Raw genomic sequence first — 15807 nt, 5'->3', positions numbered from 1 at the left:
ATCCCCCCCACACACCCCACCACCACCCCTATCTCCACTCCCACCTGCACCCCAGCTGCAGCCCACCCTACCCCCACTCCCCCACCCACATCACACCCCGCCTTCCCCCACCCGAGCCCTCCCCGCGCCCCCACTAGGGGGCACCCCGGGCTGGGAGCTGGGGTAGAAGATGGCGTGGCCCGGGATGCACTTGAAGGAGCGTGGGATTGGCTGCCCCTTCGAATGCTTAGTCACAGGGGCCACGCGACACTGGCGTCCCCAGGGACCCGCTCACCGTACTCCACGGGGCCTTCAGGCTCGGCGCTTGGATAGGGTCGGTTGGCCCGGGCAGCCCCACGCCATGGGTCCCGCCTTCCCTCGTGCCCCGGGTCTCTGTCGCCCTCTCCACTCTCCGCGCGGGCTCTGTGTGGGCGATGTACTAGTCCCCGGGGAAGGGACGCCCGCCTGGACCCTTGCTTTTCCGCCTTGGAGTCCAGTGAGGGCTCACTGGTAAAGGGGAAGGCGTTGCTGGAGGAAGGAGCTGACAGGCCAGAGCAGAGGAGTAGGTGTGGGTTATTGGAGAAAGGAAATCTCAATCACTTTGAAAATCACACTTCAGTGGGCCCAGGAGCGGTAGGTAGCAAATTGTGAGATTATTATATTATATTATATTATATTATTTATTTTTTGAGACAGTTTCGCTCTTGTTGCCCAGGCTGGAGTGCAATGGTGTGACCTCAGCTCACTGCAGTCTCCGCTTCCCGGGTTCCCTACCTCAGCCTCCCAAGTAGCTGGGATTACAGGCGCCCGCCACCGCAGCTGGCTAATTTTTGTATTTTTAGTAGAGACAGGGTTTCACCACGTTGGCCAGGCTGTTCTCGAACTCCTGACCTCAGGTGATCCACCTGTCTCAGCCTCCCAAAGTGCTGGGATTACAGGCATGAGCCACCGCGCCTGGCCTATTTTATTTTTTATAGAGACAAGGTTTGTTGCCTAGGCTGGTCTGGAACGCCTGGCCTCAAGCAATCATCCCACCTCAGCCTCCCAAAGCCCTGGGATTACCCCCTGGCCCAGTGGTGCGGTTTTTTTGTTTTTTGGTTTTTTTTTTTTTTTTTTTTTTTGAGACGGAGTCTTGTTTAGTCGCCCAAGCTGGAGTGCAGTGGCATGATCTGGGCTCACTGCAAGCTCCACCTCCCGGATTCACACCATTCTCCTGCCTCAGCCTCCCAAGTAGCTGAGACTACAGGCGCCCACCACGCCCGGCTATTTATTTTTTGTATTTTTAGTAGAGACGGGGTTTCACCTTGTTAGCCAGCATGGTCTCGATCTCCTGACCTCATGATCCATCCACTTTGGCCTCCGAAAGTGCTGGGATTACAGGCGTGAGCTACTGCGCCCGGCCGGTGCGATTTTTAAAACCAGCACTCTCCTTCTCTTACTTGATGTCTTGTGTAATCTCTCTGAACAAAGATTCACAAACGTTTGAGGAAACTGACTCTTACAGAGAATTTGCCCCGAGACTTTAAGGGGTTCAGATCCACTTGGCAAGCTCCTCTCCCCCGGTCAGATGTTGTCTATCAGTCCTAAGGATGCTAGTCCGATTTCTCCTTTAGAAGAGACAGGGCTCTTCCAGGGCTGCACATCCTGACACGTGCACAACCATCCAGGCAGAATTTTGACGGCAGGAGCTGGACTTCCTGCTTTCTGTTAGGGAACCCCTTTCCTCTCAGTTGGGCCCAGGAACCCTTTTATTTACCTGCTCAACTCTGATCTGCCCCCACTTATGGCCCTCACCCAGCTCACCCCCTGAGCAAATTCTGTCCTGAATAGGAGTGTCTCCCCAAGTGCGGTGCAGGTACCACCTGTCCTGCAGATGAAGTTAGCTTTTACAAGGATGAAATGTTTTTCCCGCCATGTATCTATCAACAGATGATTGGGTAAACGGAAGGTGGTTTGTACATATACAATGGAATATTATTTAGCCTTAAATATCTGAGAAATCTTTGCCTGACTCAGTCACAAGGATTTTTTCCCCCACCTATCCTTTTATTATTTTTTTTTAATTTTTTTTTTTTTTGAGATGGAGTCTCGCTCTGTTGCCCAGGCTGGAGTGCAGTGGAGCAATCTTGGCTCACTGCAACCTCTGCCTCCCAAGTTCAAGCGATTCTCCTGCTTCAGCCTCCTGAGTAACTGGGATTACAGGTGCGTGCCACCGCAGCCAGCTAATTTTTTATATTTTTGGTAGAGACGGGGGTTTCACCATCTTGGCCAGGCTGGTATCCAACTCCTGACCTCAAGTGATCTGCCTTCCTCGGCCTCCCACTGCTGGGATTACAGGCATGAACTGCTGCACCTGGCCCCCCATGTATCCTTTTAGAAGTTTTATAATTTTATATTTTACCTTTAGAGATATGATCTGAGTTAATTTTTGTATATGGTGCGAGGAATGAAGTTTCATTTCTTTGCACTTGATTATCTAACTGTTCCAGCATCATTTATTGAAATGACTATCCTTCCTCCTTTGTGTCTTGTCAGAAATCAATTGACTATATGTGTGATTATATTCCTGCTATATTGATTTATGTACAATACCACACTGTCTTATTACTGTAGCTTTATAGGTAACTCTTGAAGTCAGGTGATATGAGTCTTCCAATTATATTCTTTTTCAGAATTGTTCTAGTTGCTTGGCTTTTCTAATATGCATTTTGTAATTGCTTGTTGAGTCTACCAAAAAAAAAAAAAAAAAAAAAACCCTGCTGGAATGGAGTTGTGTTTATAGATGGGTTCAGAGAAAATACATTAATCCATGAACACAGTATATCTATACCTATTTAGGTCTTCTTTCATTTCTTTCCATCAGTGTTTTATAACTTTCAGCATAGGAATTTTGCACATATTTTTAAGATTTAAACCTTTAAGTAATTACTGAGTTTTGTTTTTCAGTAAAAGACACAGGGTCTTGCTCTGTTGGCCAGGCTGGAGCGCAGTTCTGTAATCACAACTTACTGCAACCTCAAACTTCTGGGCTCAAGGGATCCTCCTGCCCCAGCCTCCTGAGTAGCTGGGACTAAAAACATTTGCCCCCACTCCTAGCTAATTAAAAAAATTTTTCTTTTAGAGACAGGGTCTCACTGTGTTGCCCAGGCTGGTCTCTCAAACTCCTGGGCTCAAACAATCCTCCCACCTCAGCCTCCCAAAGTACTGGGATTACAGGAGTGAGTCACCACTCCCAGCCTTTTTGTAATTTTCAATTTCCAATTTCCATTTCTGGAATACGATTAAATTATTGTTTTTTAATTTAATTTTAAGTTCCAGGATACAAGTGCAGGACGTCCAGGTTTGTTACATAGATAGACGTGTGCCATGGTGGTTTGCTGCAACTATCAACCCATCATCTAGTTATTAAGCCCCATGTGTATTAGTTATTTATCCTGATACTCTCCCTCCCCTCTGCCCTACAGGCCCCAGTGTGTGATGACCCTCCCTGTGTCTGTGTGTTCTCATTGTTCAGCTCCTGTTTATAAGTGAGAACATATGGTGTTTGGTTTTCTGTTCCAGTGTTAGTTTGCTGAGGATAATGCCTTCCAGCTTCATCCATGTCCCTGCAAAGGACATTATCTTGTTCCTTTTAATGGTTACATAGTATTCCATGATGTATTTGTACCACATTTTCTTTATCCAGTCTATCACTGATGGGCATTCGGGTTGATTCCAAGTCTTTGCTATTGTGACTAGTGCTACAATGAACATACGCATGCATGTCTTTATAACAGAATGATTGATATTCCTTTGGGTATATACCCAGTAATGGAATTGCTGGGTCAAATGGTTTCTCTAGTTCTAGATCTTTGAGGAATCGCCACACTGCCTTCCACAATGGTTGAATTAATTTACACTCTCACCAACAGTGTAAAAGCATTCCCGTTTCTCCACAGCCTCGCCAGCCATCTGTTGTTTCTTAACTTTTTAATAATATGCCATTCTGACTGGCGTGAGATGGTATCTCATTGTGGTTTTGATTTGCATTTCTCTAATGATCAGTGATGTTGAGCTTTTTAAAATATGTTTGTTGGCCGCATAAATATCTTCTTTTGAGAAGTGTCTGTTCACATGCTTTGCCCACTTTTTCATGGGGTTGTTTTTTTCTTGTAAATTTGTTTCAGTTCTTTATAGATTCTGGATATTAGACCTTTGTCAGATGGAAAGACTGCAAACATTTTCTCCCATTCTGTAGGTTTTCTGTTAACTCTGATGATAGTTTCTTTTGCTGTGCAGAAGCTCTTTAGTTTAATTCAATCCCATTTGTCAATTTTTGCTTTTGTTGCAATTGCTTTTGATGTTTTTGTCATGAAATCTTTGCCACTGACTATGTATTGAATGATATTGCCTAGATTTTCTTTTTCTTTTTCTTTTTTTTTTTCTGATGAAGTCTCGCTCTGTTGCCCAGGCTGGAGTGCAGTGGCACAATCTCGGCTCACTGCAAGTTCCGCCTCCTGGATTCACACCATTCTCCTGCCCCAGCCTCCCAAGTAGCTGGGACTGCAGGCACTCACCACCACGCCCGGCTAATTTTTTTGTATTTTTAGCAGAAACAGGGTTTCACTGTGTTAGCCGGTATGGTCTCTATCTCCTGACCTCGTGATCTGCCTGCCTCGGCCTCCCAAAGTGCTGGGATTACAGGTGTAAGCCACCGCGCCCGGCTGGTATTGCCTAGATTTTCTTCTAGGGTTTTTTATAGTTTTAGGTTTTACATTCAATTCTTTACTCTGTCTTACAAAAATTAAGTTAATTTTTGTATAAGGTATAAGGAAGGGGTCCAGTTTCAATTTTCTGCATATGGCTAGCCAGTTTTCCCAGCACCATTTATTAAATAGGGCATCCTTTCTCCATTGCCTGTTTTTGTCAGGTTTGTCAAAAATCAGATGGTTGTAGATGTGTGGTCTTATTTCTGAGATCTCTATTCCGTTCCATTGGTCTGTGTGTCTGTTTTTGTACCAGTACCACGCTGTTTTGGTTACTGTAGCCTTGTAGTATAGTTGGAAGTTGGGTAGCATGATGCCTCCAACTTTATTATTTTTGCTTAGGATTGTTTTGGCTATAGGGGCTCTTTTTTGGTTCCCTATCAATTTTAAAGTAGTTTTTTCTGTTTCTGTGAAGAATGTCAATGGTAGTTTAATGGGAATAGCATTGAATCTATAAATTACTTTGGACAGTGTGGCCATTTTCACGATATTCTTCCTATCCATGAGCATGGAATGTTTTTCCATTTGTTTGTGTCCTCTTTTATTTCCTTTGTTAGTTGTATTCTTAGGTATTCTCTTTGTAGCGACAATTGAATTATTTTAATAATCTTGTGCCTTATAGCCTTGTAAAGTCAATTATTAGTTCTGGCATATATATTTTTTATTGTAGTAAAATACATGTAACATAAAATTTGCCATCTTAATCATTTTTAAGTGTACAGTTCATGGTATTAAATACATACCTAATGTTGTACAACCATCACCAATGTCCATCTCCAGAAGTCTTTTTCGTCTTGTAAAACTGAAACTCTGCTTTCTCTGTGAATTTGACTACTCTGAGTGCCTCATATAAGTGAAATCATATAGTTTATCCTTTTGTGACTGGCTTATTTCACTCAGCATAATGTCCTCAGGGTTCATTATGTTGTACCATGTGTCAGAATTTCCTTTCTTTTGAAGCCCAATGCAGTGATGTGAACGTGAGGACCCAACTACTTGGGAGGCTGAGGCGGGAGGATTCCTTGAGGTGAGGATTGCTTGAGGTGAGGTGGGCAATATAGCAAGACCCTGTCTCTTAAAAATAAATAAATAATTAAATGTCTTTTTTAAAAAAAGAATTTCCTTCCTTTTTCAGACTGAATAATAGTCCATTCTACACCACATTTTGCTTATCCATTTATCTGTTGAGGGACATTGGGTTGCTTCTACATTTTAGCTATTGTGAACAGGGTGCTGCTATGAACACAGGTGTGTAAGTATCTCTTCAAGATCTTTCAATTCTCGTGGATCTACACCCAATAGTGGAATTGCTGCATTGTATGGTAATTATAGTTTTAATTTTTTGAGGAGCCACGCTACCATTTTCCACAGCAGCTATGTCATTTTACATTCCTACCAACAGTGCACAATGATTGCAGTGTCTCCACAGCCTTGCCAATACATTATTTTCTGTTTTAACACACCTTGCTGCACACTGAATTTTCAGGGTTTTTTTGACGGTAGTTATCCTCATGAGTGTCAGGTAGTATCTCACTATGGTTATGATTTATGTTTCTCTAATGATTAGTGATGTTGAGTGCCTTTTCATGTACTTATTGGCCATTTGTATATCTTCTTTGGAGAAATGTCTATTCAAATCCTTTGCCCATTTTTTAATTGGTTGTTTGGGTTTTTGTATTGTTTTAGGAGTTCTCTGTTTATTCTGGATATTAATCCCTTATGAGATATAAGCCTTGCAAATATTTTCCCCCATTCCATAAGTTGGCTTTCTACTGTGGTGATAGTGACTTTTGATGCACACAATTTTTAAATTTCAATGAAGCCCAGTTTGTCTATTTTTTCTTTTGTTGCCTATGCCTTTGGTGTCATATCCAAGAAATTGTCAAATCCAACGTCATAAAGCATTTGTTCTGTGTTTTCTTTTGTAGTTTTAGGCCTTCCATTTAGGTTTTGGATCCATTTTGAGTATAGTGTCACATAAAGGTCCAAATTCATTGTTATTTTTTTTTTCTTTTTGAGACAGAGTCTCACTGTGTTACCCAGGCCGGAGTGCAGTGGTGCAATTTCAGCTCACTGCAACCTCCACCTCTCAGGTTCAAGTGATTCTCTTCGTGTAGCCTCCTGAGTAGCTGGGATTACAGGCATGTACCATCACACCCAGCTAATTTTGTATTTTTAGTAGAGATGGGGTTTCACCATGTTGGCCAGGCTTGTCTGGAACTCATGACCTTTGGTGATCTGCCTGCCTTGGCCTTTCAAAGTACCGGGATTACAGGTGTGAGCCACTTTGCCTGGCCTCTTAAGTTCATTCTTTTGCATGTGAATATCCAGCTTTCCCAACACTCACTTATTACAAAACCTTTGCCTGAATGGTTTTGGTACCCTTGTCAAAAATCATTTGAATAGATACACAAGGGTTTATTCTGGACTCTCTATTCTACTCTGTTGGTCTATATGTCTTTAGTTCAGTACCACACTGTTTTGATTACTGTAGCTTTGTAGTGAAGTTTTGGTAAAGTTTTGAGATCAAGTGTGAGTCCTCTAGTTTTGTTCTTTTTTGATATTGTTTTGGCTGTTTGGGGTCCCTTGGGATTTCACATGAATTTTAGAATGTGCTTTTCTATTTCTGAAAAAAATATCATTGTGGATTTTGGTAGGGATTGAATTGAATGTGTAGATTGCTTTGAGCAGGATTGACATCTTAATGATATTAAGTCTTCCAGTCAATGAATGTGGGATGTCTTTCCATTTATTTATGTCTTCTTTAATTTCTTTCAGCAGTGTTTTATAGTTTTCATTGTAGTTATAATTTTTTAATAGACTCCTTAAGGTTCTCTGTATAGACAATCATGTTCTTTATGAATAAAGACAATTTTTTTTTTTTTTTGAGACGGAGTCTCACTCTGTCACCCAGGCTGGAGTGCAGTGGCCGGATCTCAGCTCACTGCAGGCTCCACCTCCCGGGTTTATGCCATTCTCCTGCCTCAGCCTCCCAAGTAGCTGGGACTACAGGTGCCCGCCACCTCGCCTGGCTAGTTTTTTGTATTTTTTAGTAGAGATGGGGTTTCACCGTGTTAGCCGGGATGGTCTCGATCTCCTGACCTTGTGATCCGCCCATCTTGGCCTCCCAAAGTGCTGGGATTACAGGCTTGAGCCACTGCGCCCGGCCGAATAAAGACAATTTTATTTATTCCTTTCTAATCTTCCTGACAGTCTTTTTCCTGTCTTATTGTACTAACTGGGACCTTTAGTACAATGTTAGCAAGTATACCGCTTGTGAAATTTTTCTTTTCCTTTTTTTTTTTTTTTTTTTTGAGACAGAGTCTTGCTCTGTTGCCCAGCCTGGAGTGCAGTGGCACAATCTCAGCTCACTGCAAGCTCCGCCTCCCGGGTTCACACCATTCTTCTGCCTCAGCCTCCTGAGTAGCTGGGACTACAGGTGCCCGCCATCACGCCCGGCTAATGTTTTGTATTTTTAGTAGAGACGGAGTTTCACCGTTTTAGCCACGATGGTCTCGATCGCCTGACCTTGTGATCCACCCGCCTCAGCCTCCCAAAGTGCTGGGATTACAGGTGTGAGCCACAGCGCCTGGCTAAAGCTATTTCTTTCAGCCTTCTCACCATTGGTCTTCTCTGGACTCCTTGGGGTCTCATCTCTGCCAAGAATGTGACGGGTGTTCTTATGCAGACTTTAGGGCTCCCCTTCTTTGCCTCTCCATTTAGGAATTTTACCCTTTAATTCTCAAGCTGCTATGGCAGCCCCAAACTCTGTTCTCTGATTTCCTCAAGCCACAAACATTATGACTTTCTCCTTGAATTGCAGCTGCTTAACACCACGTGGACTGGGGAATGGGCTGAGGGGAAAAGCCATGTAAAAGTGGATCTCACCCAGGGAAGTTTCCTTCTTTCAAGGGTTGACTCTCCTCCAGGTTCTGCTTGCTTTTGGTAGCTTGTCACTGCCTTCAAATCATTATTTTGTATTTTTTCCAGGATTTATTATTGTTACTCATAGGTGATATAGAAACTATTCTGTTGTTACTGGAACCAGAATAACTGCTGTTCTTTTTTCTGGTTATTTGTTATGAAAATGTTCAAACCTTCAGAAAAGTAGACATAATACTAATGTGAATACCTGTATTCTTGCCACCCTAGATGTAGGATCCCAAATCTCAAGATGTCATTTTTCTAGGCAGAGTTAGATAATACTTCTGAAAAATCATGAGTTCTTGGCTGGGCACAGTGGCTCACGCCTGTAATCCCAGCACTTTGGGAGGCTGAGATGGGTGAATCACCTGAGGTCAGGAGTTCGAGATCAGCCTGGCCAACATGATGAAATCCTGTCTCTACTAAAAATACAAAATTAACTGAGCATGGTGGCACATGCCTTTAATCCCAGCTACTGAGGAGACTTAGGCAGGAGAATTGCTTGAACCCAGGAGATAGAGGTTGCAGTGAGCTGAGATTGCGCCACTGCACTCCAACCTGGGTGACACAGCAAAACCTTTTGGTATTTTCAATTCAAATTTAGCTTTTCCCTTTATATTTATGTCTTTAACAATGAAAATCTTGGCTTCTAATAACAATAGTACACAACAAAATACATTCCAGGAAGTCTGACTTCCTTCCGTGTCCCTTCTCCATTTCTCCCCTCCCCTTAGGTAATGATTTGCATTTATTTCGGTTTATCTGCATTATTTCTTTTTTTATTATGAGCAGAATGTACTTATATTCACAGTGCTTTCTCTTTCTTACAAAAGAATAATACAGATCAGGAACAGTTGCTCCTGCCTGTAATCCCAGCACTTAGGGAGGCCCAGGTGGGAAAATTGTTTGAGCCCTGGAGTTTGAGACTAGCCTGGGCAAAATAGTGAGGCACCATCTCTGGGTTTTTTTTTTTTAACAAACAAAAGTACTAGAAACATTGCTCTGAACCGTGTGTTTGTGTATTATTATGGATTTTTCAGAATATAGGAGATTGAGGACATCTGCTTGTTTTTTGAGTCACAACACATAATTCAGAATTACATCCTATTGGTTACGTGTTTTAGAATTTTATCTTTGGTCTAACCATTTAAGCAAAGGCATTTGTCAAGAATTTGTTAGGTCACTTAAATTAGAAACAGTAATCATGGCTCTAAAGTTTACTATTTTGTGGTACTACTTTTAAATCATATATCATTCTGTTTGTCCTTTAAAAATTTTACAGATTGAAGATCCAGGTTGCTTCTGGGTTATTATAAAAGGGTGTAGTCCCTTTTTAGATCATGATGTCGACTATCAAAAATTAAATAGTGCCATGAATGACTTCTACAACAGCATGTGTCAAGATATAAAAATAAAACCATTAACATTGGAAGAAGGACAGGTATGTATCTAAATGTTATTTAATCACTGTGTCTTGAAACACCACTCACAATATAAACTGTTTTGGCAATGACAATGATTCAAGCTTTTAGAGTATTTTAATTTCTTACACTCAGTGGCTTGTGTTAGGTTTTGAGATGGAGTCTCGCTCTGTCATGCAGGCTGAAGTATAATGGCACCATCTGGGCTCACCGCAACCTCCGTGTCTCGGATTCAAGCAGTTCTCCTGCCTCAGCCTCCTGAGTAGATGGAATTACAGGCATGGGCCACCACACCCAGCTAATTCTGGTAGTTTTAGTAGAGACGGGGTTTCACCATGTTGGCCAGGATGGTCTGGAACTCCTGACCTCAGGCCTCCCGAAGTGCTGGGATTACAGGCGTGAGCCACTGCGCCCGGCCAGTGTAAGGTTCCTTAGGTTGCACAAGATTCAGGCTAGTCATGGAAGGGGGTGGCCGCCACATAAGGTCCATGTGGGGCAGGAGGAGACAGAATGTCATCTACACCCAGGCATGAGGGCCATCCCTCTGGGGCTGGGAACCAGGGGATTATTTGAGATCCCACAGAGGTATAGGGACCTCAGCAAAGAGGGAGTGGGTCTTCAGTGTAGGGCCAACGCCTCCCTTTTGGTTGCTCATGACTTTGGCCAACTCATATGTCTTCATTTTCCTCACTCCACGCCGTGGCCCCTCCTTGCCTTCTTGCAGCCTCAGCTCCCACTGCCCCTTGTCATGGTCTCCGCAGCTCAGCTACTTTTCAGAAGAGAGTGATTTTTTTGTAATGGTATAATAGGAAAAGATTTATAACCTCTTTGAGAGAAAAAGCAGAAATAATTTGAATCCCCTTCCCCCAATCATCATTAATAACATAATTTATTTTAGTATATGTGCTGCTGAAGCAAGTGTAATAACATAATTATTTGTTTCCATGCCATTGACTAATTGAAGAAGTTAAACTAGGTCTATTGTTTTTAAAAATATTCCACATTTTGGGCTGGACGTGGTGGCTTACTCCTGCAGTCCCAGCACCTTGGGAGGCCAAGGCAAGAAGATTGCTTGAGCCTAGGAGTTTTGTGAACAGCCTGGGCAACATAGTAAGACCCTATCTCTACAAAACATAAAAAGATTAGCGGGCATGGTGGCACGCGCCTGTGGCCCCAGCTACTCTGGAGGCTAAGGCAAGAAGATCACTTCATGGAGCAAGACTATAGGCACCATTTTTCCCACAGCCGGTCCTCGCTTCATGTCTCTGTGTCACATCTTGGTAATTCTCCCAACGTTTCGAACTTTTTCATTATTCTATCTGTTATGGTGATCTGTGGCCAGTGATCTTTGAGGTTAGTATTTTAATTGTTTTGGGGTGCCACCAATTGCATCCATGTAAGATGGTGAATTTTGTCAATAAATGTGTATTCTGACTGCTCCACCATCTCTCCCCCTCTGCCCAGGCCTTCCTGTTCACTGACACACAATTGAAATTAGGCCAATTAATAACCCTACAATGGCCCCTAAGTGTTCAGGTGAAAGGATGAATTACATTAAATTAAAAGCCAGAAATGATTGAACTTAAAGGAAGACATTTTGAAAGCTGAGATAGGCTGAAAGCTAGGTCTCTTGCACCAAACAGTTAGCAAAGTTGTGAATGCAAAGGAAAAGTTCTTGAAGGAAATTAAAAGTGCCACTCTGGAGAACACACAAATGAAAAAAAAAAAAAAGAAACAGCCTTATTGGTAATATGGAGAATGTTTTATTGGTCAGGATAGAAGCTCAAACCAGTTACTACATTCCCTTCAGCCAAAGCCTGATCCAGAGCAAGGCCCTAACTCTTCAATTTTATAAAGGCTGAGTGAGGTTAGGAAGCTGCAGGGAAAAAATATGAAGCTAGCAGAGGTTGGTTCGTGAGGTTTAAGGAAAGAGGCCATCTCCGCAACCTAAAGTGCAAGGTGAAGCGCAAGGGCTGATGGAGAGGCTGCAGCAGTTTCTCCAGATGTAGCTAAGATCATTGATGAAAGTGGACACACTAAATAACAGGTTTTCAATGTATACAAGACAGCCTTCTATTGGAGAAGATGTCTTCTCAGACTTCCAGAGCTGAATAGGAGAAGTAAGCCAGGTGCGGTGGCTCACACCTGTCATCCCAGCACTCTGGAAGGCCGAGGCGGGTGGATCACCTAAGGTCAGGAGTTCGAGATCATCCTGACCAATATGATGAAACCCCATCTCTACTAAAAAAAAAAATACAAAAATTTTCTGGGCCTGGTGACACGCACCTGTAATGCCAGCTACTTGGGAGGCTGAGACAGGAGAATCGCTTGAACCTGGGAGGCGGAGGTTGCAGTGAGCCAAGATTGCACCATTGCACTCCAGCCTGGGCAACAAGAGCAAAACAACATCTCAAAAAAAAAAAAAAAAGAGTCATGGGTAAGGGAGTGGAAGGATGAGTCTGGTGGCAGCTTCCTATTGGGCAGACACATTATTGACAATCATTCCTAAGCATTATTTCCTGATTTAAGAAGGTAAAGGAATGCATTTTTCTTATTTTACTTTCTAAAAATTGTCCTCAGTTAAGGAGTGAAAACGATTGTAGTAAGAAAAACAGTGACCTAGTACCCAGGCGGCCTGTGTTCCTGAGGTTTTCTTATGGGCAGAGGAACTCAGCTTGGATAGGCCTGGCCTCCTGGCATCTCTTTCCTCTGCTGTAAGGGAGAATGTTGACTGGGATGGTTTTAAGAGTACCTTTTAGCGCTCTTGTTCTTTGACGAGATGTTAACACTGATCTGAAAAAACCTTTCTGTTGGCTGGGCGCGGTGGCTCACGCCTGTAATCCCAGCACTTTGGGAGGCTGAGGCGGGCGGATCACGAGGTCAGGAGTTTGAGACCAGCCTATCCAACATGGTGAAACCCTGTCTCTACTAAAATACAAAAATTAGCCAGGCATGGTGGTGGGCGCCTGTAATCCCAGCTACTTGGGAGGCTGAGGCAAGAGAATTGCTTGAACCTGGGAGGTGGAGGTGGCAGTGAGCTGAGATTGTGCCACTGCACTCCAGCCTGGGTGACAGAGTGATACTCTGTCTCAAAAAAATAAATAAATAAAAATAACTGTTTATTTTGCAGGTGTGTGTGGTCTATTGTGAGGAACTAAAGTGCTGGTGCAGGGCCATTGTCAAATCAATTATGTCTTCTGCAGACCAGTACCTGGCAGAATGTTTCCTTGTGGACTTTGCCAAGAACATTCCAGTGAAATCCAAAAAGTATGTATACCTTACACTCTTTTCAGAGACAAATATCAGTTTCAAAGGAGAATGTCCATTTTAAAGTATGGGGCTAGAGGTCACTACCATTGAGAAAAGACAAAACTGGAGTTCTTTAACTTCAAGAAGGGGAGCTTTGTGGGTTTCAGGTCTGCACCCACTCACTGGCAAAGCAGGTGGGCAGGATGAAGGCTCAGGTGGCTCTGGCCCTCTGCCACTGTCTGTCCTGGCAGGGCAGGCAGGTTCAGGTGATGTTCTCTGCATCTCCTGGCTGCTCTCTGCATCTCCTTGCTGCCCTCTGCATCTCCTGGCTGCTCTCTGCATCTCCTGGCTGCTCTCCGCATCTCCTGGCTGCTCTCTGCATCTCCTGGGTGCTCTCTGCATTTCCTGGGGTTCTCCCTGCATCTCCTGGGGGTTCTTTCTGCATCTCCTGGCTGCTCTCTGCATTTCCTGGGGTTCTCTCTGCATCTCCTGGGTACCCTCTGCATCTCCTGGCTGCTCTCTGCATCTCCTGGCTTCTCTCTGCATCTCCTGGGTGCTCTCTGCGTCTCCTGGGTGCTCTCTGCGTCTCCTGGCTGCTCTCTGCATCTCCTGGGTGCTCTCTGCGTCTCCTGGGTGCTCTCTGCGTCTCCTGGGTGCTCTCTGCACCTCCTGGGGTTCTCTCTGCACCTCCTGGGTTCTCTCTGCACCCCCTGGGATACTGTCTGCATCTCCTGGGTGCTCTCTGCATGTCTTGGCTGCTCTCTGCATTTCCTGGGTGCTGCTTGCTGGCTGCTTTCCTGCCTGTATTCAGTTTCCTTATGCCCTTTAGGGAGGCTTGGCTGCAAGAAAGACATTTCCGGGAGGTAGAGAGAAATGCCTCTCTCCACAGAAGAGGTGTTGCTGGCATAGTCTCAGGGTTGCAGAGAGCAGAGCTTGTACTCACGTAGGTGTTCCTGGTTGTCCTGCTTAAGAGAGGGAGGGTGTGACCATCAGTGAGGTTGGGAAATGGCTCAGAATGAGCTGGTGCCTAGATGGCGCTGTGCAGCCTTCACTGCTTCTGGGACCACACTTCATAGTTCATTAGAAAACACCAGCAACAAGTCAGTCTTGGTGTTTTCTGATGATTTTTCCATAGTTTCCCATCCCAGAGTAAGAGGATGTCAGTTTAATAAATATGAGAATTCTGATTTCACTGAGAAAGAACAATACCAAATAGACTTGATTGCGATAAGAGGTGTCTGTTTTTTTTTGTTCTGTTTTTTTGAGACAGAGTTTCACTCTGTCCCCCAGGCTGGAGTGCATTGGTGTGATCTCGGCTCACTGCAATCTGCCTCCCAGTTCAAGTGATTCTCCTGCCTCAGTCTCCCAAGTAGCTGGGACTACAGACGCGTGCCACCACGTCCAGCTAATTTTTGTATTTTTAGTAGAGACGGGGTTTTGCCATGTTGGCCAGGCTGGTCTTGAACTCCTAACCTCAGGTTATCCACCTGCCTCATCCTCCCAAAATGCTGGGATTACAGGCGTAAGCCACTGCGCCCAGCCAGGAGGTGTCTATTGAATAGAAGAATTTCATGGCAGACATGCTTGTCAGACATTGGGAATTTACAGTACTTAATGTAAGAGTAGGTACCATTCGAGCTTATGATCCTGCATCTCATACGACCATAATCACTGCAAAAACAATTATTGTGTTTAACTGTTTGGGGAGCTTTTCTTTTTGCATTTGGTGTTTTACATTTAGTTTGTTCTGGGTGAGAAAATCGTATGGTTGAATAGAGCTTGAGGAGACTTCAGGGGGCCATGGATGCAGCTACCTTTCCCTAACCTGTCTGAGACACAAGATGGCCAGGCTGCCCAGACAAGACATAATAGGAACCCTGGAAAGAAGGCCAGTTCATGTGGAAATAGTATGTTGAAGTGGTTTTTTGGCCAGGAGTGGTGGCTCATACCTGTAATCCCAGCACTTTGGAAGGCCAAGGCAGGAGGATCACTTGAGGCCAAGAGTTCAAGACCAGCCTTGGCAGCATAGTGAGACCCGGACTCTACAAAGAAAAAAAATGTAAAAATAAAATGCTCTGTCGTTTGCTGAAGAAAAATGGAAATTAAATTGCCGAACTTACTATTTAAAAATCTCAGTCCTGCAGCTCTTTAGTGCAAAGTTGGCAAATACTAATTATTAAAACATCTGTTCATTTACAGAAACTTTTAAGGTAATTTTGGTCATATATTGAGATTGATATTTAGAAAATCTTGAATAGAATTTGCTTTACAGGTATGTTCATTAGTATCTAGTATTTGTCCACCTAAGGAGCCTTATTAGACCTTGTTTGTTTGAGACAGAGTTTCACTTTTGTTGCCCAAGCTGGAGTGCAATGGCACGATCTCAGCTCACTGCAAACTCTGCCTCCCAGGTTCAAGTGGTTCTCCTGCCCCAGCCTCTTGAGTAGCTGGGATTATAGGAGCACACCACCATGCCCGCCTAATTTTTT

At 43.8% G+C, this 15807-nt stretch overlaps 1 protein-coding gene across 2 annotated transcripts in view; it reads left to right on the top strand.

Annotated features, from left to right (window-relative positions):
• Window positions 1–15807, top strand: part of TDRD12 (tudor domain containing 12) — a 101945-nt gene that overhangs the window by 967 nt on the left and 85171 nt on the right. Inside the window, exons 1-3 of one of the 2 annotated variants that reach the window (XM_050771974.1) lie at window positions 432–612; window positions 9931–10089; window positions 13200–13336. In XM_050771974.1, the coding sequence (XP_050627931.1) occupies window positions 10021–10089; window positions 13200–13336 (206 nt within the window). In that variant the 5' untranslated portion in view covers window positions 432–612; window positions 9931–10020. Of the gene's footprint in view, window positions 1–431; window positions 613–9930; window positions 10090–13199; window positions 13337–15807 lie in introns of those variants that run through there. The other variant, XM_050771973.1, reaches the window with a different exon arrangement.

The sequence above is a fragment of the Macaca thibetana genome, chromosome 19 (assembly GCF_024542745.1).
Source record: "Macaca thibetana thibetana isolate TM-01 chromosome 19, ASM2454274v1, whole genome shotgun sequence".
Lineage (NCBI taxonomy): Eukaryota > Metazoa > Chordata > Mammalia > Primates > Cercopithecidae > Macaca > Macaca thibetana.
The sequence above is the reverse complement of the archived record's forward strand: the minus strand, read 5'-3'. Positions and strand labels throughout refer to the sequence as shown.